Consider the following 22,697-nt stretch of genomic DNA (forward strand, 5'->3'; position numbering starts at 1 on the left):
TGGAGAGGGAATTTCAGCAGGGCCAGGGCACAGGCATGGACCTTTTTCAGCTGTAAGGGAGGCAAGAGCAAGGTGTGATGTAGGTCCCCGGGGCCTGCTGGAGGTCCAGGTCCATGCCCGATGTGAGTAGCAGCAGGGCCAGCGCGCCCAGGAGCACAACTTTTTCGACCGTAAAGGAGACAGGAGGCCGACTCTCTGCCTCGGCTAAATGGAGAGGGAATTTCAGAAGGGCCAGGGCACAAGCATGGACCTTTTTCAGCTGTAAGGGAGGCAAGAGCAAGGTGTGATGTAGGTCCCCGGGGCCTGCTGGAGGTCCAGGTCCATGCCCGATGTGAGTAGCAGCAGGGCCAGCGCGCCCAGGAGCACATCTTTTTCGACCGTAAAGGGAGACAGGAGGCCGACTCACTGCCTCGGCTAAATGGAGAGGGAATTTCAGCAGGGCCAGGGCACAGGCATGGACCTTTTTCAGCTGTAAGGGAGGCAAGAGCAAGGTGTGATGTAGGTCCCCGGGGCCTGCTGGAGGTCCAGGTCCATGCCCGATATGAGTAGCAGCAGGGCCAGCGCGCCCAGGAGCACAACTTTTTCGACCGTAAAGGAGACAGGAGGCCGACTCTCTGCCTCGGCTAAATGGAGAGGGAATTTCAGAAGGGCCAGGGCACAAGCATGGACCTTTTTCAGCTGTAAGGGAGGCAAGAGCAAGGTGTGATGTAGGTCCCCGGGGCCTGCTGGAGGTCCAGGTCCATGCCCGATGTGAGTAGCAGCAGGGCCAGCGCGCCCAGGAGCACATCTTTTTCGACCGTAAAGGGAGACAGGAGGCCGACTCACTGCCTCGGCTAAATGGAGAGGGAATTTCAGAAGGGCCAGGGCACAAGCATGGACCTTTTTCAGCTGTAAGGGAGGCAAGAGCAAGGTGTGATGTAGGTCCCCGGGGCCTGCTGGAGGTCCAGGTCCATGCCCGATGTGAGTAGCAGCAGGGCCAGCGCGCCCAGGAGCACATCTTTTTCGACCGTAAAGGGAGACAGGAGGCCGACTCACTGCCTCACTGTAGTGAGCCTACACAACAACCTTTTCCTAAACCGGCCTGTTGGTTTGTATTTTTAGCCTTTTGTAGCGTTGAGTCTGTTTTCCCTGCGCATAACTAGTAAAGGTGCGGCTTTCAGCTCCTTCAAGAAGGAGAGGGGGGGGGGGTGGGGGATTAGGCCTTTAAAATTTCAAATTCTCCTCCTCCTGTCCTCAGTGAGATTACTTTAAGCATGTTAAAGCAGTAGTCCGTAAAGATCCAAACTATACTCTGATGACCAATAACACCAAAACATCATTGCTTACCTTTATCCATTCCCATTGGGGGCTTCAGCGTCTTTTTCCATACACCAAAAAACTGCACCTTCTGGCAGAAATCTTGCCATCTTCCCTTCAGTTCATTGATGAAGTTGGCATTTTCTTTATCCAAAATGCGATGAAGCTCCTCCATCACCTATAAAATATTCAGCATACCAATACAAACATGTCAATGCATCACTGAGGAGCAAGAAGTTGGTATGATAAACATTGTTTGGCTTGAATCACATGGATTCAACAATGACTTACATGTCCAATGTCCTTGAAGCAAGGATATGCTTCTAGAACCTTTTTGTGTCTGTCCTCCTCGCGAATAGTATTTGAATCAATGAATGCTCTTCTGGCTGAAAATTCCAAATCCAGGAGCTGAGAGACATCCTGCTGGTTTGGGTTTTTTCTTTTAAACAAAGTTTGTAGGGTCTTGTAGTGTTTGGCCAAGGTTGCTGGACAGTGGGTGTCTGGACTGTTGATATCTGCAGGCTTGTTTGCTGCAAGACACAAAATTACATAAACAATGTCTCTCACTTTAAAAAAAAAATCTGTCATTAATTATGTCATTAAAATGACAAGTGTCTATAGACTATACTTTAATGGAGTTAAATCTTAAAAAAAAAAAAAATACAGCTCTGAACTTAACTATTAAATACTTATTCATTTTTCAAAATATTTACCATGTAAATGCCAATTTACATATGGTCATGCAATCATATACAATTATATGGAGGCACACAAGTGCACCCCTACAAAGAAGTGCCCACACACACACACAGCCATGAGGCAGTTGGATGGACTCACTATTAGGACTTGGCAGGGTAGAGGGTTCTTCTTCAAGTAGGTTTTGTGCTTTCCTTTTTCCTTAAAGACATAGCAAAGAGATATTTTGTGTCAGGGTAATACACTTTAAAAAATAGTTTGGAACCTAAATTAAAAAACAGTTAAAAAGAGAGAAAAAAAAAAGCCTCTAGTGAGGCACATTGTTTTTTAAAAACATTACTTTACATGATATACTGAGTGGTTAGAGACAGTGATGTTGCACAGACTTATACTATAAACACACCACAATACCCAGCTCTTTAAATTTATAATATACTGGCTTTTATTAATACCAATACTTTATTAACATTAATTTCCACAGAAATGTTAACAAACTGATGATAAAACAGGAAAAATGTGATGTAGTTATCATTTTCTGATGCCCATTTTAAAGCCTTTTACTTCTGTCATGTCAGGACTGCCATCTTGACTCAACATGCAGGTATATTTGTTTTATTTTTTTATGATGACCACACAGTTTGTAAATGTAAAGTTGAAACTCACCTTCTAACTCACTTGTTTTACTGGCCGACTCTGGGCTGCTCCTCCCTTCTGTGGACAGATCCAGAATGATTGTTGAGTCACTTGAATCCATTTCTTCTACGTCACTTGGCTGATCAAGACGTCGCCTCTTGGCAGAGCTGCGAAGATTAGTCAGTTAATCAATTAGTTATCAACTATAAACTCAATCAATTCATATCTTTATTGTACAGCCATTTTCAAATATACAAAGTGTAACACAAAGTGCTTCTTCCTTTCATGCTAAAACAGGTGAGGAAACTAAAGGCAGGTCACCAAATACTTGATTGATCACATTGGATCACTTCTTTCTTTCCTTAATAAAATGCCCAAACATGATTTTAGCTTTTTTGTTTGTCCTCTATCGTTGAAATTAAAATTGTCAGGTTGTGGACAAAAGAAGACTTTTGGGGAAAAACTTTCACAACTTTCAAACATCGTACTGACTAAACAACTTATCAATTAATGAGGAAAATGAATAACAGAATTATCATAGTTAAAATTAAAATTAATTAGTTGCAGCCTTACCTCTTTGAATGTCTCCCATCTGGAGTGGCTTTTTGTGGGGATCTCACATTTTGCAGTCTTTTGTTTAGCTGTGTGTACACAGTAACCTGTATAGGACATTTAATACATTTTTCCAACCACTACTAAAATGTCCAACATGAAACACTTTGGTATTGAAGTGGATGCATTTCACTTACCCATGTATTCTTGATGCCTTGGTCCTGTAGCATAGGGTAGTACTGCACTATTCTCTTTGCCATTGCTGTAATTTCTGGTTTTGATGGGTATCTATGCGATTCTCCATCCCCTTTTGCCCTCAGGATTGCAATCATACTAGTCATGGTGTTTCGGATGAGCCGAGATCTGAGCTCCTTTGACATTTTGCAGCTGCGCTCTTCACCTTTCTTTGACAACTCAAAGTATTGTTGGCGGACTTGCTCAAGCTCAGTGTCAGTGTGCAATACATATTCTGGATAGAATAACTTCACAACCTTTTCAGGGCTTGTGCATTTTGCAGCAGTTGCATTTACAGTAGTGGATGTCTGTTGCTTGGGTGACTCATTAATGGAGGAGCTGGTTGAAGATTTTGAGTCATCTTGGCCAGATTCCTATAAAATAAATAATAATGAATAAAAGCAAAACGCAATTTTTGTGTGTGTGTGTGTGTGTGTGTGTGTGTGGAGAGGGGGGAATAGTGAAGAGCCATTCAACTCTGCCCGCGGTTAAACTAGTTGTAATCGGACAAAAACACGACGATGCCAATTTTAAGTGGTGGTGAGTGACTGAGAAACTGACCTCCAGTACATCCTGACAAGCACGTCAGACAGCTTTTCTCCGTAAAAAGTTCTCTGGGCCTGGGAAAAGATCCTGCAAGTCTTCACGAGACAGGGTGCCCATCATTCCCTCGCTGATGTTTGCAGTTATGAACACATTGGAAGAAAAACATAGCAAGATGAAATTATGCCCTACAAAGGAAACTGCATGAGAGATGAGACTATGAAAGTTGACACTTCATTAAAATTGTGTTGCTATTGCTAACTAGTTTAGTATAGAAATGTGGATACCTCATTGTCTGCTACTGTTTTTTGTATAGAGCTAATGATCAACATGCTAAAAAGACTGTACTTAAGTAAAAGTAGTGTTACTTCAAAATAAAATGAAGTAGAAGAAAAAAGTATTCTCCTCAAAAAAATTACTTAATTAAATTAAAAAATATATATCTGCTGGGCTAACTGCTGTGGAAAAATTCTGTTTACAGACAAATTGTCACACTACTTTAGTAGCATTGTTGACCTCATTTTTTATATATTGGACACTGAATTTTTATCCAGCTTTAGGTATTATTAAAGGAACTGAGCTTTTTGGAATGTAGTGGAGTACAATTACTTCTTTACAAATCTACTCAAGTAAAAGTGTAAACTATAGTGCAGTAAAACTACTCTTAAGTACTTTTTTCCCCCAAAAGTTAATCAATTAAATGTAAATTGGTAAATGTTACTGAGAATTATCCACCTCTAAGGATGAATAAATACACTTGCATAAGTAAAACAAATAACTACAAATGTTCCTAAAATGAGGAAATGATCACATGAAATGGAAGGTAAAAAAAATTACTTAAACATCATCAACGACATTATTTATAAAATAATGTAATTTGCACACTTCCGTGTTCATACACCTATGTAAAACATAAGTCCATTTAATCTGTTTAAAAATAAATTTGCATACATTACCCTTTAAAACCGACACTGTGACCTCATCCAGTCCTTCCATGCTGTTAGCCTACTTAGCACACTAGTTAGCTTTTTTGGCGTTAGCTTGCCTCGTCCAGTCACTGTTCGGCTGCAACGTTACACAATATAAACACACCAAAACATTTAGAACTTTCGAAAGGAGTGTAATATGTACAAAAAATGAGCACTGTATAATACATTTTAACTTACTTCCAATGAAACGCGAATGCAAAGAACTCTGGGACAGTAGTGGCAGGCACGTGTCTACATGAACTTAAGATGTCCACCAGATCATTCACGACAGCCAGAAACGAAGTTCGTCTTCAATTTGCCTGACATTTCTTTGGCCCAAAAATCCTAAAAGGATGATTGATTGGTGTGCATTGCAAAATAACGTTAATTATTATAGGTTAATAAAAAATTTTTTTACTTTATCCCCCACATTTACGACAATTTAGCAGGCGCGTTTAACCATGGTAACGAGTTATTTTACGGCACAACTGCAGCCCGCGCTACCGAATGAAACATACTAGCTTCCAACATGACTTGGCGTTGCTTTATATGCTACGTGTTTGTAGCATTGAGTCTGAGACAACTTTTGAGTCACATTAATACCATGCACAGCCGCAGCCCTGACTTTCGCGTGGTGTGAGGAATTGATGGCTGTCCGAGTGAGTACAGAGTATATAACTCTTTCTACTATCACGTAAAGCGGACACACGCGCGTCACCTTCTCGGAGTGGAAGTGGATGAGGAGGATGGATCAACCCGCCACGGTTTACCTGGAGCAGGTGAAAGGACGGCCCCAATCAACCAAACTAACGCCAGTTCTTCAGTAACTGACGAGGGCTCAAGCATCCCCGCACTAACGGTAAGTTATTTTAACAAAAGCCAGAGAAACGAGCTGCAGAAGCTGTAACATAATGTTAGCATTTACTTTGGCTGATCCAAGTACGTCCATTAAATGTGTTGTTTTTGACAGACTCATGTTGTACTTTTATTTTAACAGTGATGAGTGTCGAACTAGTTGTTTCGCTAAATTAAGTAACTCACCTGAAACGTAAATGAGAGCTGTGGCAGAAACGCAAAGCTGCAGTCTTGTCAGACTGTTTTTTTTTTTTCAGTCATCCGTTCGTTCGCTTCGGTGAATGCATCCAAACTTTGCAGAAAGTCCTATTAGTTTAAAAAAAGTTGATATATTGTTGAAATACGTGTTGAAATCAGCTGGTAAAAGCCAGTCAGCTAACTGAATAGGTCGCTATCATGTTTACATATGTGTTCAAGGTCAATTTAAGCCATGTCCACACGTACACGGGTATTTTTGAAAACGGAGATTTTCCGTTTTCGTTTTAAAAAATAATCCCGTCCACACGTAAAGGCAGAAATGAAGGAAAACACTGCTAGGAACATGCCAAAGCAACAGGTGGCGATATATTCCTAACCGTGCAGCAATGTTGGCCAATCAGAAGTCTAGAAGCCTCGGTGGGAAAAAGTAAACAAAGCTGGGGCATAGAAGCAGAAGCAAGTGGTATGTGTGGAGGGACAGTAACTGTGTGTGTATATGTAAGCATTTAAACAGTGCAGAGAGTAGAAGTAACAGTATTGTAGAAATTCATTTCACCGAAATAATAACGTGGCGCACAGTGTGACGTCAAAAAATGAGCACACCTTTGACACTGCGTTTTCTCCATTTTTATGTCCACACGTAAATGCAAAAACGGAGTTTTAGAAAATATCCACCCTGGCCGGAGTTTTTAAAAATCTCCCTTTTCAGTGACCAAAAACGCCGTTTACGTGTGGACGAAAGGTGCAAACGCATAGAAAAATCTGCGTTTTCAAAAATACCCGGGTACGTGTGGACGTAGCCTAAGAGAATGACTATTAGGCAAAGCAAACCAAAATTACATGATTTGTTCAGAGTTACTGTCAAAAAAAAATTTAAACACACAAAAAAATACTCATCTTCACATTAATAAGAGCATTAAAGTCAATATTACTTTTATTGTCAGTATTGGTCATTTTTTTTAAAGGTGAAATTACTAAATATAACATATTTCAAATTGTCAGTAACTTGTCCAACAGTAAATAACTGACATAACTAATTAATAAAGTACAATAAAGTAAAGTAAAGTAAAGTACTTTCATACAAACCAATCAGTAAGTTATTTTGTATATTTTTTAAATGAGTAATCAGTTATAAATAACTATTTGCATTTCTGAAGTAACAGTAAGACTACTGACAACATTAACTGTTACTTTTTTTTCTAAAACTATCTTTTGTTTTTCTTTTCTTTACCTTTTTTCTTAGTAACTCAGGAAGTTATGTTTTTGGTGGCATTTGTCTGACTGTTAGCAAAATAACTCAAAGTTATGGACAGATTTTAAATTTTCAGGAAATGTCACAAATGGGCCAATAAACAAGTAATTCAATTTTGGGGGTGATCAGGCATGATCAAGGAATTTAAACTATACTGTACTGAACTCTCCATGTGCTTTGCTAGTCTTATTAATCTATTATCAAGTACTGCTTTGTTTGTCATTTTAGTTGTCATTTTAAAAGCTCAAATTAAAGACATCAGTCAGTAAAAATACATCTACCTTGTACCTTATGGGCATGAATCTAGCTAACTAATGAATGCAATATTGTTTGGTGATTGCTACCTATCAATGCAATTATTTATTTCTGTTTTAATAGATATGTTTTTGTTATTCTGTTTCAGAGTGGATTTCAAGAAGATGGAGAGGGTCACCTGAATCTTGACATTTATAAACATGCAACTGCATTTCTTCTTCAAGCCAAGGAAACCCATCGACTGACACAGGTAATTTATGCCATTAATTTTCCATTGAATTGTATTTCATTGTTAGAGAACCTAAAAGCAATATGCTTAACTTATGCTTAACAGTGCTCAAGCTATAACTTGGGCACTGTTCAGACCTGGCATCTTGAATGATCTGATCATAAATGGACAGCTATAGGTATGTGAGTGAAACACCTGACATTCGAATGTGTCTCCATGTAATTCATGGGTGACCACTCAGATCTCACTCCCCCACTATATATGGAAATAGACATGTATGTTGCATCCAAAATCTGCCTATCACTATATTTCCTTAGCATGAGCTAAGAATAGAGACAACATAATACACACAACACAAATTTTCAATTTGCATTTCCACCTATGATCCGATTCCTCAAAATGCATTATAATTAAGTGAAAACAAGGTTTTAACGTTGCATAAGACAATATTATTCTTTACAAAAAAAATTGGGTGGTGGGGGTAACTTATTTTGCTCATTGCATCTCACTAACTTTATGTAACTGAAGGTTTCATTTTTCAAAAATTGTGTCTCTGTGAGTTTGCATGTTGACTGTGTTCTCATATGAATTTTGTAATTAAGGATTTTCCTTTGTTTTTTCCTCTTCCACAGAGAGCTGTTAACCACATCGTGAGTGGAATCCAGCAATATCAGGCCGTATTATTGGAGCACCTAAAACAACAAATGAGTGACATGATTGAGAGACATTCTGGGGACCTGGATCAACTAAAGAGTGATGCAGTGGGGGTATTTGACCAGTTTGTTGACCCTTTCACTCAAATTGCTTCCACCCATTTGCAGGACAAGACCATCAAAGAACTGTTAAAACCAGTTGAACCAGAGATTATTGTCACAAAACAAACAGTCTGTTATTCGAAGCGTGGAGACTCCAGAGTTCTTGCCATTAAAGACCATTGTTTTCATTACATACCGTTGGTGAAAAGTTTGGAGCAGCTGCTATCACATCCAAGAATGCTTGCAATGATTGATGAGAGGCCAAAGCCATGCAAGGATGGCTTTCTTCATGATTTCATTGATGGAGACATTTTTAAGTGGCACCCACTGTTTATTAAAGTCCCTACAGCATTACAGTTGATTTTATATACAGATGAAATTGAACTATGCAATCCTCTTGGATCTCGGGCAAACAAGAACAAGCTGTTATTGATTTATTACACCTTAGGTAACATCAGCCCTAAGTACAGATCAAGACTTCCTGCTATTCGTCTGCTTGCCATGGTAAAATCAAAAGATCTTTCCCGTTGTGGTATAGATGAGATATTTGAGAGGATTAACCGTGACTTAATTGAGCTGTGTGATGGTGTCCAAGTTGTCACTGCAAGTGGTGAGAGGACAATTCATGGGGCACTCATATCTGTGTGTGGAGACACTCTAGCTCAGCATGAAGTGGCTGGATTTAAGGAAGGAGTGGGTTTTGCCTACAGTAAATGCAGGCACTGCGAATGCCACTTTGAAGACATGCAGGAAAAATTTAATGAAGATTTTTTTGTTAAAAGGACCATGGCCAGTCATAACAGGCAATGTAATGACATTGAGAAGGCAAGTACGGACTTTCTGAAAGACAAACTAAAAATAACGTATGGTATAAACAGGAGAAGCAAGTTAACAGAATCTCCTCACGTTGATATAATCAATCAAACCCCACAAGACATCATGCATGTTATTCTTGAAGGCGTTGCCCCATATGAAATCAAATGTGTTTTAAAGAATCTTGTGCTTTCAGGGCAAATGAACTTAGATTCATTCAATAGTGCAATTTTGTGTTTCCCTTATTCTCCTGTTGATGTGAGGGATAAGCCTTGCCCCATATCTGTCAGTACGCTGTCATCAAATGACAATAAATTGAAACAGTCAGCTGGGCAGATGCTGGTTTTGTTGAAGATCCTTCCATTTCTTATGGACAAAATTGGAGAAAATCATTACACACAAATGCTACGTAACATGTTAGAGATCATAAAAATTCTGTTTTCACCTATTATTGCTGTCTCAACTCTCTCCAGATTGAAGCTTTTAATAGAGCAGCATTTAAAACATTTCAAACAACTGTTTCCAGATGAAAATATTATACCTAAACAGCATTATTTACTGCATCTTCCTTCTCAGATTAAGGCTCTTGGTCCTACAGTGAGGCATATGTGTATGCGTTTTGAGTCAAAACATTGTTTCTTCAAGCAGTGGGCTCTGAAAAGTAGTTTTAAGAATATTTGTAAATCTCTTGTGAAGCACAACCAACTTTATGAATGTAGTCAGAACGTGCATGAGAAACATCCCATTTTTTCAAGTGAAGTCGACATAGGTCCAGCCAAAGAGGTGAAAAATGTTCATTATGTAGAAGGCAAGATTAAAGACTTCATTGAGCAAGTTGAACATGTAGTTTCTGTACAGTGGATTATGCTACATGGAAATATACATTCATGTGAAAAATCTTTGGTTATTTCTGATGTCATAAATGATGCTCCAGAGTTTGCACTTGTTAAAAACATCTATATTGTAAATGCATCTGTGTATTGTTTTGAATGCCAGCCTCTCTCTACAGTTGGGTGGAATGATCAATATTTAGCTTATGAGGTAGAAGTTCCCTGTCTAGCTCAGGCAAATATTTTTGTGGATGCTGGAAATCTTGTTGATTATACAGCATACCACTATGTAAACTTTAATAACAGCAAGTACATTCCAGTGAAGTATGATCTAACTGACATCATCAAACATTATTCTTGAGTCTTTTGTGAATATGTGGGCTGAAATAAGGTTTTTAAAGACTGGCAAAAAAATTGTTCTATTTACTTTTTATTTTACTTTTGGCGCAATCTGTTCAGTGAGGGAAACAATTTCAGTGTTTTGCCTCTTTTTCAATGTCACATTGATATGGTTTGACTGGTATGTAAGAAAAATAAATACACTGTGCTTAAGATACTAAGACTCATAATAATGCAATGTTGGGCATGATATTAACCTGCAGTTCTCAATAAAGTAGATTTGATGTCCTGATTCAAGTTAGGTCTATTTCTTGAAACAAGATGATACATCTTTTACAAATAACACATCAGCTTAAAACGTTTATGAAATGCCAAAAAAGCTTGTTTCGTGTGAGATATGACTCAAAACAATATGTTTTCAAGAGTTTTTCACTTAACAAGATATCCAAGATGCACTGTCTAAAAACAAGTTCCTATATCTCACTGAAATGTTACTCTTTAGCTGATTATGGCTTATTTTAAGTGTGATTAGATATTTTGACTTGAAATAAGACAAATATACTTGGTAAGATTTTGAGTTTTTGCAGTGTGATGTTTGATGTGTGTTGGCGCAGTAATAAATAGCTTGATCACAGCTCTTTCTGTGTTGCAGACTTTATTTTAAAAATTCCACGACCCCCCCCCCCCCCCACCCTCCCACTGTGAACATGAATTGAATATTCACTGCCAAATACAGGTGACACTTTCGCCTCTGCTGTTACTGCCCTAGAACAATACTTTTCACCCAAAGGTGAATGTTGTTGTGGAAAGACATGCTTTCAGACAGCGAACACAAGCTTCACACAAGACTGTTATCCAGTATCTGGCCAGCTTGTGTGACCTTGCTTCTAAATGTGAGTTTGATGACAGGACAGAAGAAATGATCCGTGATCAGCTAGTGGAACATGTGTCTAGCCCCAGCATAAGAGAAAGACTCTTGCTGGAACCTGATTTGACACTAGATAAAGCTGTTACACTGGCAACGCAAATGGAATCTGCAGTCCAACAAGCTAAATCCATAGCTGCAGACAGCAGTACCCCAGTCCAAGCTGTGCAGTCTCACTCACACTCCATGCAGAGGAAACATAAATACAATGCTCACCCTGCAAAGCCATCTCATGCAACAAAAACATCTAAGAACTGTTTTAGATGTGGTTCAAACAGTCATGAGGAGCTTCTTCCCGCAGGCGATACGGTCTCTCAATCACAAACACACCACCACACAGTACTGACCCACACATATAGTTCTTACACACACACTGGACATTCTGGACATTGTTTTCACTTCATCACTTAAATCACTGCTGCTGTTATTGTGTATATATTTATTTATACTTCTTGTGTATTTTGTTCATACATTCTTATATAGTTCTATATTGTGTATTTTGTTGTACAGTTATTTTATTTTCAATTTAATTTATATATTTTATCTTATTCTTTCCCTGTGTGTTGTACAGTTATTTCATTTTTAACCTTAATTTATATTTTATTCCTTCCTAGTTAAATTTACTCTTTTTAATTTTTCATATTTATTTCCTATCTTATTCATAGCCTTTTCCTTTTTTGTTTTCTTTAGGTCACGAGCAGTTGTCCAAGCATTTCACTACATATCGTACTGTGTATGACTGTGTACGTGACAAATAAAAATTTGAATTTGAATTTGAATTTGAAAAATGATTAATGCAATGCTTGTTATATGATTCTGGTGCAATAATAATGCTGATGCTGAAATAACAGTAAAACACCCCCTTTTTATCCCTTTTACTTCACATATAAACGTATATAAATGTATCTTTTACCAGCCTCTTTTAAAACTTATTTCCCCCCCATTTTTTCCCTCTGTGACCACAGCAGGGGAAACTTAGTTTTGCTTCAGCCATGAGTGCAGCTCACCTGATTCATCACTGAGCCCCACCGGCACTGGCGTCTGACGGGGTGGCACCGCATGCTTTTCCTTTAATGTAGCTATTTTCAATCTGTTAATTAGAGTGCTTAAACATGAAGTAGACTGCGTCCACAACAAGTCAATACAGCTGTAAATGTGGCTAATTATCAATCTATTACCAATCAATAATGAAAAATAGCTTTTATTTTATGCATGCTTTTAGTCAACCACTCACCCAGAGGATTTCCAATCCCAGAAATTTCCTTCTCCTCATTTAATGAGTCTGTCCTCCTTCCATGCCCTGGTAACTGGTCCATCCAGAGCCATATGATCATGAAATATACATAGAACAAGCCAAACCACACCTTGGTCACACCAACCTTTCTCCGCCCTAAAGATGCTCAACGCCATCTTAGTCTGGACTGTCAAAGGTAACTTTAATGCTCACTGCTCCGACAATCCATTTCATAACATTATCTGGTCAGATTTACCAACATCTGCACCAGGGTTTTAATAGTATTGCAATTTTCATTAGTTTATATTTTTATTTAGCTTCGACTTCAGATGTTCAATGTTATATCCGTTTCTAATTAGTTTTTACCAACTATTTGCTAGTTTAGTTTAGTTTTTATTATTTGATATTTTGAATCACAGCAGAGAGACGAATCTGGCATTGATATTTGACATCACAACAGAGAAGCGAGTCTGGCATTGATATTTGACATCACAACAGAGAGACTGGATGTGATGTCAGAAGGATGACTGTGATGTCAGAACCCTCTAAATGTTGTAATTTACAGATAGTAAATGGCCTGTAAAAAAAGAGGCAAAAATTAGTTCGTTTCTTTATTCAACTTTTGAACAGTGGTGCTAACCCTAAGCCTATGATCATAACTCAAAGACGCAATGATGCAGTCAAATCATTTGGAATTAAATATCTCTGTCAGGGCGCCCCAGGGTGGCTGTGGCTACAATGTAGCTTGCCGTCACCGGTGTGTGAATGGGTGGATGACTGGATGTGTAAGGTGCTTTGGGGTCCTTAGGGACTAGTAAAGCGCTATACAATTTATCATCTGTAAATTACAACATTTAGAGGGTTCTGACATCACAGTCATCTTTCTGACATCACATCCAGTCTCTCTGCTGTGATGTCAAATATCACTGCCAGACTCGCTTCTCTTTTATGATGTCAAATATCACTGCCAGATTCATCTCTGTTGTGATGTCAAATATTAATGCCAGACTCGACCTCTCTGTTGTGATGTCAAATATTAATGCCAGATTCAGGTACTCCACTCCTTCAGACGTACTCAGACTAGAACTTCTGTCCAAGGAGCTTTAGACCTTTATTTTATTGCTGCAGCCACCAGTGTCGTCCAGTTGGGTGGTCCTTTGCTCTTCTTTCTTCAACCTCAGGGGTTAGACAACCCTTCAGTCGTTGCACAGATCAGGGGATTATTCTGCCCCGATTTCAAACAACAATCTGTGTATCCTCCGGTCCGGTGTATCCTCCAGAAAAAGGAACAGGAACGTGTCCCCCTTTTGCCCAAGAGCCTCTCGAACCTATATTTATCCAAACAGATGGGACCAATAATGCTTCACTGAGTCAGAGACTTTAATGTCTCTTCTATGTAAGAATGTCTCGTGCTGATATACCTGCAAACTTGACAACAAAGGTTTTTCAGACTACATGTAGCTGTCCTCTATGTCAGCTAACACATTTACATTTATGTCACACTTATTTCTGCTTTCCCATTTTATAATTATTACTTACATTTTGATTAGATACCTTGAGTTTGTAAATGATCAGATTACATAATTGGAATACAATGTATCCAATTCAGGGTTGCGGGTGGATGAAGCCTATCCCAGCTGATACAGGACAAAGACAGGCTGCCAGTTTATCGCAGGGCTAACACAACATGTGTAACAGAAAATCCACTTAAATGTTTGATATTTCTTATAATAATCATAATTATGACTATTATTTAAAGGTTTCTTTATAAATACATTTTGATTTTTTTATAACCTCTAAAATATAAACCTGAGCTGTTTCAGATTCTGACCTCTGACCTCACTGCAGCTCCCTCTTGGAAGTATGTCTGCTTCTTGTCCCCAGTGTTGACCGCCTGCCCTTGATATCACGTACTGTACCTGAGGAACAAAAAAGGACAAACACTTGCCTTCATTTAAGAAGTACATTCATACAGAGGTAATCTATGGAAACACACTAGTTCAACCTTTGGGAGAAATCAGTTCCTGTGAAACATTTCTGTAACTGAACATCATGTGGAGAATGAATGAAATGAGTTCTTCAGGTGACTCAGCAGTCCTACACTGACAAATGAAATCTAGTTAAACTATTAAGCATATTTGCTCTTCTGAAATCCGTGTTAAACAACAACAAACATAAATTAGTAACAAAAATACAGCTGAGTGGAGGCTTTACAAACCACCAGCAGCCATAATGCTAAATTTTAATCTTCAAATGTTTCTGAGCCGTCTTCAACCTGCTTTTAACACATTAAAGTCCCACAGTCAATGCAGCCTGACTCAATCCTAGATGTTCAGCACACAGAGGTGCTGTTTAAAGTTTAGTGATAACCTGAGTCACTGATCATTTGCAGTATTACAGAGTCTGGCAGTCTTTGCATGATTTCCACGTCACTGTAAGTTTCTAGCTGACTCTCAGGTGTGACAGGTGTGCCAGCAGGAAAGAGTAATAATAACCAGCATCCTGAGGTTTGTCATACAGGATTAAATTTACAGTGGCTTTGTTCACACAGCTGGGATTGTATTTTACACTGACCCTGGGTCAGTATAAGTATCATACAGTTTAAACGAAGCAGTGAAACTTGCACATATTTATTACAGATGCACTGAAGCTAATCGAGATATTTGCTGTCAACCTCTTTTTTTTATTAAAACCACCTTATAGAACATCACATCAGTTACAATGTAGAATCAATGTCATTTATAGTTTACAAATGACAAAATGTTTACACAAAATCATGACAGTGTTTACATGATATCACCCACTACTAACATTACTTTATTTACTGTATCTTTTGAAAAAATACAGCAATTTTAACAACACAAGACTTAAGAATATTTAACAGGAGCAGGTTTCATTTTTCCCTGGTTTTATTATCACACTGTTCACCAAACGCAGCAAACCTTCACCATCTTATCCAAAGCTACTTGTAAACTGTGTCATAAAATTGGACATTTTGCTTGTGTCTGCTGCTCATCCAAGACAAGAGATGTACGGGAAGTCCATTTGCCAAAACTCACAGTCCTTTACTTAACAGATCCTTCTCATGCATCAAAAGGATTGCAATGCAGCATAAATGTGAGCACACCTACGTCATCAGCTAAGGACATTGAACTGATTGTGGACACAGGTTCTGCAGTTTCTATCCTGCCTAACCACATCTACGAAGAGCACTTCAGTGGTACGCCACTAAAACCACCTGACCTTCAACTAGCTACTGACTGAGTACCACTGTTCAAAAGTTGAATAAAGAAACAAACTAATTTTTGCCTCTTTTTTTATTAAAACCACCTTATAGAACATCACATCAGTTTTATTATCACACTGTTCACCAAAACGCAGCAAACCTTCACCATCTTATCCAGGAGGGTCACCTCTTCACCCTCACATGGAAGAAGTAATCTGATTGGCATGGTGGTATGTTTGAAGCAGGTCCCTTGTGTAGCGCTGGAACCCAGTCATGATGTGTTTCACCCATTTCATAGGCTGGTTTACTACAATAATGCCAAATAATTAGCAACTCTATAAATAGAAGGTAGTTCTGCAAAATCACTCAGTAGGATGTTTGTTCTAATTTGCTATGAGCTCAGAGCGCATAGAAAATAAAACTAATAGGCTATAAAGAGTGATATGAACATATTTAGAACTTACCGGAATGAAAATGTCAGGAGCATCAACAGATATTTGGAGATGGAAGAGAACTGGATATCAGCTCGTCTCACAGCTGCTATCCAGGCTAGACACCTTCGTTTGGTAACATCAATACACGAGCTGCCTCATGTTGTGCCTCGTGCGATCGAACATTGCAGACGACCACACAGCAAGAACAAACCATGGCTGTTGGTGTGTGCCTGTTGGTGTGTGCCTTCGCTCCCTCTTCACTTGTGCTGGACCCCCAAAATGGCGGATCGGGCCAAAATCCTTTCCAAGCCCACCCCCGTGACATCACGCTCCAAAGCCCTATAACTGTGTCCAGGTGTTAAATTCATCCATGTGATTCAGCAACACTGTAAAATAATATTCATTTCTTCGGTAAGAAGTGTGTGTTTCTAAAAAAAGCTAAACAATTCTCAGTTATCGACTGGGAATGAAGAGATTATAAATATATTCGAGAATGCATATAGAGATGGACCCTATCAAAAAATCATTTACAAATTATATTGTTCACTGATCAATCTACGGGGTCATGATACAAGATATGTTAAAGGAAGATGGGAAACAGAGAGCAATCTATTCTTAACAGGAGAGGAATGGGATGGGATTTGTAGGCAGCAGTGGTCAGTAACAAGCTCCCCCTCGTGGAGGGAATTCAGCTGGAAGAATGTATTTCGTTATTTTATTACCCCAGCCCAAAAATCCAATTATTCTCAGAACACAACATGCTGGAGGCATTGTGGACATGCAACAGCAAATCATTTTCACATTTTTTGGGAAGGTCCCCGTGTGGTTCCATTTTGGAAGGAAATACATAAGGTCATGGAAACAATCTTCCAAAAGAAAATACAATTTCATTTTGCATTATTGTACCTAGGCAACCTAGAGAGTCTTAATCTATGCAAACCGGATAAGTATTTGTTCAGTGTGCTGTCGGTAGCTTGCAAAAAGGCCATAACTCGCCTTTGGATTAAAGAGGATATTCCTACCATAGATGAATGGATTGATGTGATATATAATATTTTTGTTATGGAAAGAATAACTTTTAGGCTAAAGTGCCAGGCGGACTCTTTTGAAGAATATTGGTTGAAATGGTTGAAATATGTACAAAATGGGAGGCCCGATTTTGTATAATGTCATTGTATTTCTTGGTTTGTTTATTCTTGTGTTTTGTTTGGTCTTGTTTTGGTCCGTTTGTCTCTTCTGTTGTTGTTCGGTTTGGTTTTGCTTTCCCCCTCACGGTGATTAAATTGAATTTGTTGTATATGTTGTATAAATAAGAAAACTAATAAAACATAAATTTAAAAAAAAAAGTGTGTGTTTCTGTCGTCATTATTTTACGCGTCGGGAGTGAGAACGGGTTGATTTCACTCACATGTGCTGTACCAGTGTACCTGCACATGTGATGTGACAATAAGTGATTTGATTTGAGAGTTCAAACTCACTGCTGTAATAACTTATAATGATTAATATAATAACTAGAATATTGGTCACATATATTTACACTGACTTTAGTCTCATGAACAACATTAGCTAATTGTTCAGGGCCCTAGAGTGCGACCAATATGGTCTTGTGATAATAACAGAAACAGATGCATCTATGTCATTATCTTTGAGCTTTTAAACTTAGCATAATTATAAAAACATGAGTTTAAAAGGTGTTAAAACTCTGATGCCATCTTGGAATACTGCACTTTGTTCATGTCATTACTCATTACAACATTTCTCTCTTTCTAATCATGCATCTAGATGTTATGTCAACACACATTTAATCTACATTATAAGAGTGCCTTTGTGATAAATGTGTCTTTCATTCTTGAATTAACTGGTTAAATATTTAATCTAACTAAACCATACAGATGGAGTCAGAAGACAACAGTCACCTGAAGGGGCTGAAAATTGTAAAGACCCTACAGAACAATCAGTAAATGTGAGTAAATCTGTGATTCTGCCAGTAACACACTGGGTTCAGTTTGGAGGTTGAACTCTCACTCACCAGGATTGACAGCTGTCTGTGCCACAGTTAAACTCATGCAGTGCTAATTTAAAAACTCTCAAATGTTTTGGACAATTTATATTTTTCTATCACAAAAAATACACGTCTTCATTGAAATAAACACACAGAGCAATTAATATATATTTTTAAATATAATTTTTCTTTATTTTAATTAGCAAATTACAAATAAAAAAAACAACCCACCTAACAAGCCCTGCTCAACCCCTCACTTGAATTTTTGATTTTCAGTTTAAGGCAATTAAATTGAATTCAAAAATTCAACCCCAACAATCAAGTGATTCCCTATGAGCAACGGTGGACAGGAAAAACTCCCTTTTAACAGGAAGAAACCTGTGACAGAACCAGGCTCGGTGTGGGGCAGTCTTCTGTCATGACTGGTTGGGAGGTGAGGGCAAAATAAAACTTAACATAAATGAGAGCAGAGTATAGTTATTATGTTATAAGCAGCCAATCAAGGTGGACAGGTAAGCTGCACCGAAGATGGTGCCCGTTATGGCAAGACCTAGACCTAGACCTAGACCTAGACCTAGGTTGCCAAGGGCACTCTGTGGTGCTTTCTCACGCCTCCTTTCACGCCTCTGTTCCTTTCTCAACTCCCATTCAAGGTTGTCCATCCTAGCACTAATCGTTCTATTTTCCTCTATGAGGAACTCTAAACGCTGAGCTATTCTCTCCATTGGCTCACTTTGGAGCTGCTGCAGGGACAAGGTCCAAAACAGCGATACCTGCTCCACGTCACGGGTTCTATTTATGGACTCACCTGGCAACTTTAGTGATGTCACTGCTGATGTTGTCACTGTTGGTGTGACCTCATGACTCATTCATGCTATCTGAATTGTGGTGTAATTATGAGGTCACAGGGGGACGTGAATTTATTCATAAAGTTGATAGAGAGTTTGGGTCATAACTCAAAGACGCAATGATGCAGTCAAATCATTTGGAATTAAATATCTCTGAATCTGGTGTCCTTAGGGACTAGTAAAGCGCTATACAAATACAGGCCATTTACCATCTGTAAATTACAACATTTAGAGGGTTCTGACATCACAGTCATCTTTGTGACATCACATCCAGGCTCTCTGTTGTGATGTCAAATATCAATGCCAGATTCGCTTCTCTGTTGACATCACAACAGAGAGGTCGAGTCTGGCATTGATATTTGACATCACAGCAGAGAGATGAATCTGGCATTGATATTTGACATCACAGCAGAGAGATGAATCTGGCATTGATATTTGACATCACAGCAGAGAGATGAATCTGGCATTGATATTTGACATCACAGCAGAGAGATGAATCTGGTGTCCTTAGGGACTAGTAAAGCGCTATATAAATACAGGCCATTTACCATTTATACTGACCCAGGGTCAGTGTAAAATACAATCCCAGCTGTGTGAACAAAGCCACTGTAAATTTAATCCTGCATGACAAACCTCAGGATGCTGGTTATTATTACTCTTTCCTGCTGGCACACCTGTCACACCTGAGAGTCAGCTAGAAACTTACAGTGACGTGGACATCATGCAAAGACTGCCAGACTCTGTAATACTGCAAATGATCAGTGACTCAGGTTATCACTAAACTTTAAACAGCACCTCTGTGTCTCTGTGTGCTGAACATCTAGGATTGAGTCAGGCTGCATCAGCTGAAGCTGTTATTTGTATATATCAGTATTTTTTATTCAGGTGTGGGGAAAATACTGCAAAGACTGCAGTGAAGCGATGCACCAGATTAATCCCTGGCCAAAGGTATCGTACTTAAATCAGACTACTGATCCAGCCACATCAGCCTTTTGTGAGGTCTGTTTAAAGTTGACTAAAAGTGAACTGCAGGTTCCTGAGAGGTGGACTGTGAGCACAGAAACACATGTTCATACATACAGCTGCAGCAAACTTACATTAATTTTAAATAGATTTGTTACTCTGATGTCTGTCTCTGTGTTAGTCCTCTGACACACTGGTGACCTGTCCAGGTGTGCTCTACCTATGACTACTGGGACAGGCTCTAGCCTCTGTAAAAGAAATCGTCTGTTATTCTCATTTAAAGTATTTAAGTGCTTATGCATATGCTTAGTTGTGACACTGTTACTGTTCAGTGAAAGTTTCTAAAACTAGATGAACTTACTTCAGCGTCAGCAGTTTGAGAAAACAACTCCCTTTACAGGTGCTGATAAGGCCAAGGGCACCAAACAGCATAACCATTGATCCGTTAGGTTTCATAGCGAGACACGTGAAGTGTGGTAGGATCAGTTTGTAACTTCCTCCCTCTTCCTTGGAATGCATAAATGAGCAGGAGCACCACTTCTGTGGCAGCGCTGACTGTGAACTGTGATGTTTGATGTGTGTTGGCGCAGTAATAAATAGCTTGATCACAGCTCTTTCTGTGTTGCAGACTTTATTTTAAAAATTCCACGACCCCCCCCCCCCCCCTCCCACTGTGAACATGAATTGAATATTCAGAAGACATTTGTTTAAATAGTTCTACAAATCTGAGCTGTTGGTGTGTCCTTGGATTGTGTGGTAATAATATTAGAGCCTGCAATCTTTCTTACTGAATCTCTACTATGAGTCATGTTACCTGAGATTAATTCTATGTTTACCTGTCAGCCTGGACGAATGTGCTGTGTGAAGGAAATTAAATTAAATCAGATCTGAACTGCGCACATTTAAGGAGCAAATCAAAGTTGGCATTCAGCGGTGAGTGAGAGGAAGGACGCTAGCATCAACTAGCTAGCCGGTCGTCACGGCAAAGCTACAAGAGCGTCTCTCAGCATGGGCCCGAAAAAAGTTCTGTCAGCCGAGGAAGGAGACGATATTAAGAAGTCGCTGGAGTTTATGACAGAGGAGATTTCTACTGTCAAACTGCAGCAGAAAGCCATCCTGGACCTGGTCGAGGAAGTTAAGGCTCTCCGCATCCAGAACCCCGAGAAGGATCGGCGGCTGGCGTTCCTGGAGAACAGAGTGGCGGATTTGGAGCAGTACACCCGGATGAACGATGTTATCATCACGGGGCTTCGCATCAAACCCCGGTCATACGCCCGGGCGGTCGCCACTGACAATGTAGGAGGGCCAGGAGAGGAAGATGTCAACTCCACGGAGCATCAAGTGGTTACCTTTCTACGGTCCAAAGGTGTGGAAGTGGATTATAACAACATTGAGGCTTGCCACCCTCTACCCCGAAAAAATGACAGTGACAAACCAGCCATCATTGTGAGATTTGCAAACAGAAAACAGAAAACAGCACTGTTAAAACAAGGAAAGAAACTGAAAGGATCCGATGTCTTCATGAACGAACATCTGATAAAAAGAAATGCGGACATTGCCAGGAAAGCACGTTACTTGAAGAAACAGGGAAAAATTCAAAATACATGGACCACCAACTGCAAAGTATTCATTAAACTCAATGGAACACCGGAACAAGCCAAAGTGTTGGTCATCAGAAATATGGAAGAGCTGGACAAATACTGAGGTCAACTTACTCTGGAGGTATGAATACACATGTGACGTGACACACAACACAACACATGGCACAGTCCAAAAGAACTTCATCTGCATCCGGCAACAATATCAACATAACTCATTGGAATTCTCTTTATGATAATCTGGAACTGAGAACATTTCGATACACAGACCATAATGTTCTAGACTTAGAAAAGGATATAGACCCGGAAAATAATTTCTTCTACAACATCAGCTGTAACTGCTGCTACTTCACTGATGAACAGTTTAAGCACACCATCAACACGGAAAATAAATTATCAATAATCCATTTTAATAGCAGAAGTCTGTATGCCAACTTCAACAATATAAAGGAATATCTAAATGAGTTGACAAATCCATTTGGAATTATTGCCATTTCTGAAACATGGATCAATGCGGAGAAAGGAATGGACTTTGGACTGGAGGGATATGAAGTGAATTTTGTAAATAGAAGGAACAAGAGTGGAGGGGGAGTAGCTGTGTATGTGGATAAAAACCTAAACTACAAGGTGGTAGAAAGTATGACAACTGTAATTGATAATTTACTAGAATGTATAACAATTGAAATTTATAAGGAAAAAGAAAAAAATGTAATAATTAGCTGTATATATACACTCAAAAAAATAATTCATTGGATGAACTTAATTTCATCTTGCCACCTATATTCCATCTAAACAAATCATGTTAAATCAATCCATCTTGATTGTGTTGTTTCAACACTAAATATGTTTGTAAGTGTAACATAATTTAAACATTAACATTCAGTTAATTTGATTTTTATTCAGTTAACATGTTTGTACCAAGTTAGTCTAATTAATTTAAATTCATGTTATATTGTTTAAACACTTTGGCACATCAAAAGTCAGTCTTGTTACATGAACTAGTAAAATATTTGTTTGTT

At 38.9% G+C, this 22,697-nt stretch overlaps 2 protein-coding genes across 2 annotated transcripts; one reads left to right on the plus strand and one right to left on the minus strand.

Moving 5' to 3' along the window:
• Positions 1-1,315: 1,315 nt before the first annotated feature.
• Positions 1,316-3,518, minus strand: LOC146554809 (uncharacterized). Its single transcript, XM_085252781.1, has 6 exons — positions 3,375-3,518; positions 3,199-3,284; positions 2,656-2,792; positions 2,134-2,193; positions 1,588-1,826; positions 1,316-1,474 (listed from the first exon to the last, which is right to left on the minus strand). Exons 1-6 carry the CDS (start codon positions 3,516-3,518, stop codon positions 1,316-1,318), a joined length of 825 nt encoding a protein of 274 aa, XP_085108907.1.
• Positions 3,519-21,026: 17,508 nt separating this feature from the next.
• On the plus strand, positions 21,027-22,402 carry LOC146554810 (uncharacterized). The gene has a single exon (XM_085251940.1). The coding sequence runs from the start codon at positions 21,089-21,091 to the stop codon at positions 21,782-21,784; it is 696 nt and encodes a 231-aa protein (XP_085108066.1). The 5' UTR covers positions 21,027-21,088; the 3' UTR covers positions 21,785-22,402.
• The last annotated feature ends 295 nt before the right edge of the window (positions 22,403-22,697 follow it).

The sequence above is a fragment of the Mchenga conophoros genome, linkage group LG17 (genome assembly GCF_057382185.1).
Source record: "Mchenga conophoros isolate Kocher_MC1m ecotype Shallow Benthic linkage group LG17, M_conophoros_male_GT1.1, whole genome shotgun sequence".
Taxonomy (NCBI): domain Eukaryota; kingdom Metazoa; phylum Chordata; class Actinopteri; order Cichliformes; family Cichlidae; genus Mchenga; species Mchenga conophoros.

Bases quoted from the DNA above. Each gene is read 5' to 3' on its own strand.
- LOC146554810 (XM_085251940.1), top strand. From the start codon at position 21,089: ATGGGCCCGAAAAAAGTTCTGTCAGCCGAGGAAGGAGACGATATTAAG.
- LOC146554809 (XM_085252781.1), bottom strand. From the start codon at position 3,518: ATGACTAGTATGATTGCAATCCTGAGGGCAAAAGGGGATGGAGAATCG. The intron at 2,793-3,198 runs GTAAGGCTGCAA...TAATCTTCGCAG, and splicing joins GATGGGAGACATTCAAAGAG to CTCTGCCAAGAGGCGACGTC. The intron at 2,194-2,655 runs GTGAGTTTCAAC...TATGTCTTTAAG, and splicing joins TAAAACAAGTGAGTTAGAAG to GAAAAAGGAAAGCACAAAAC.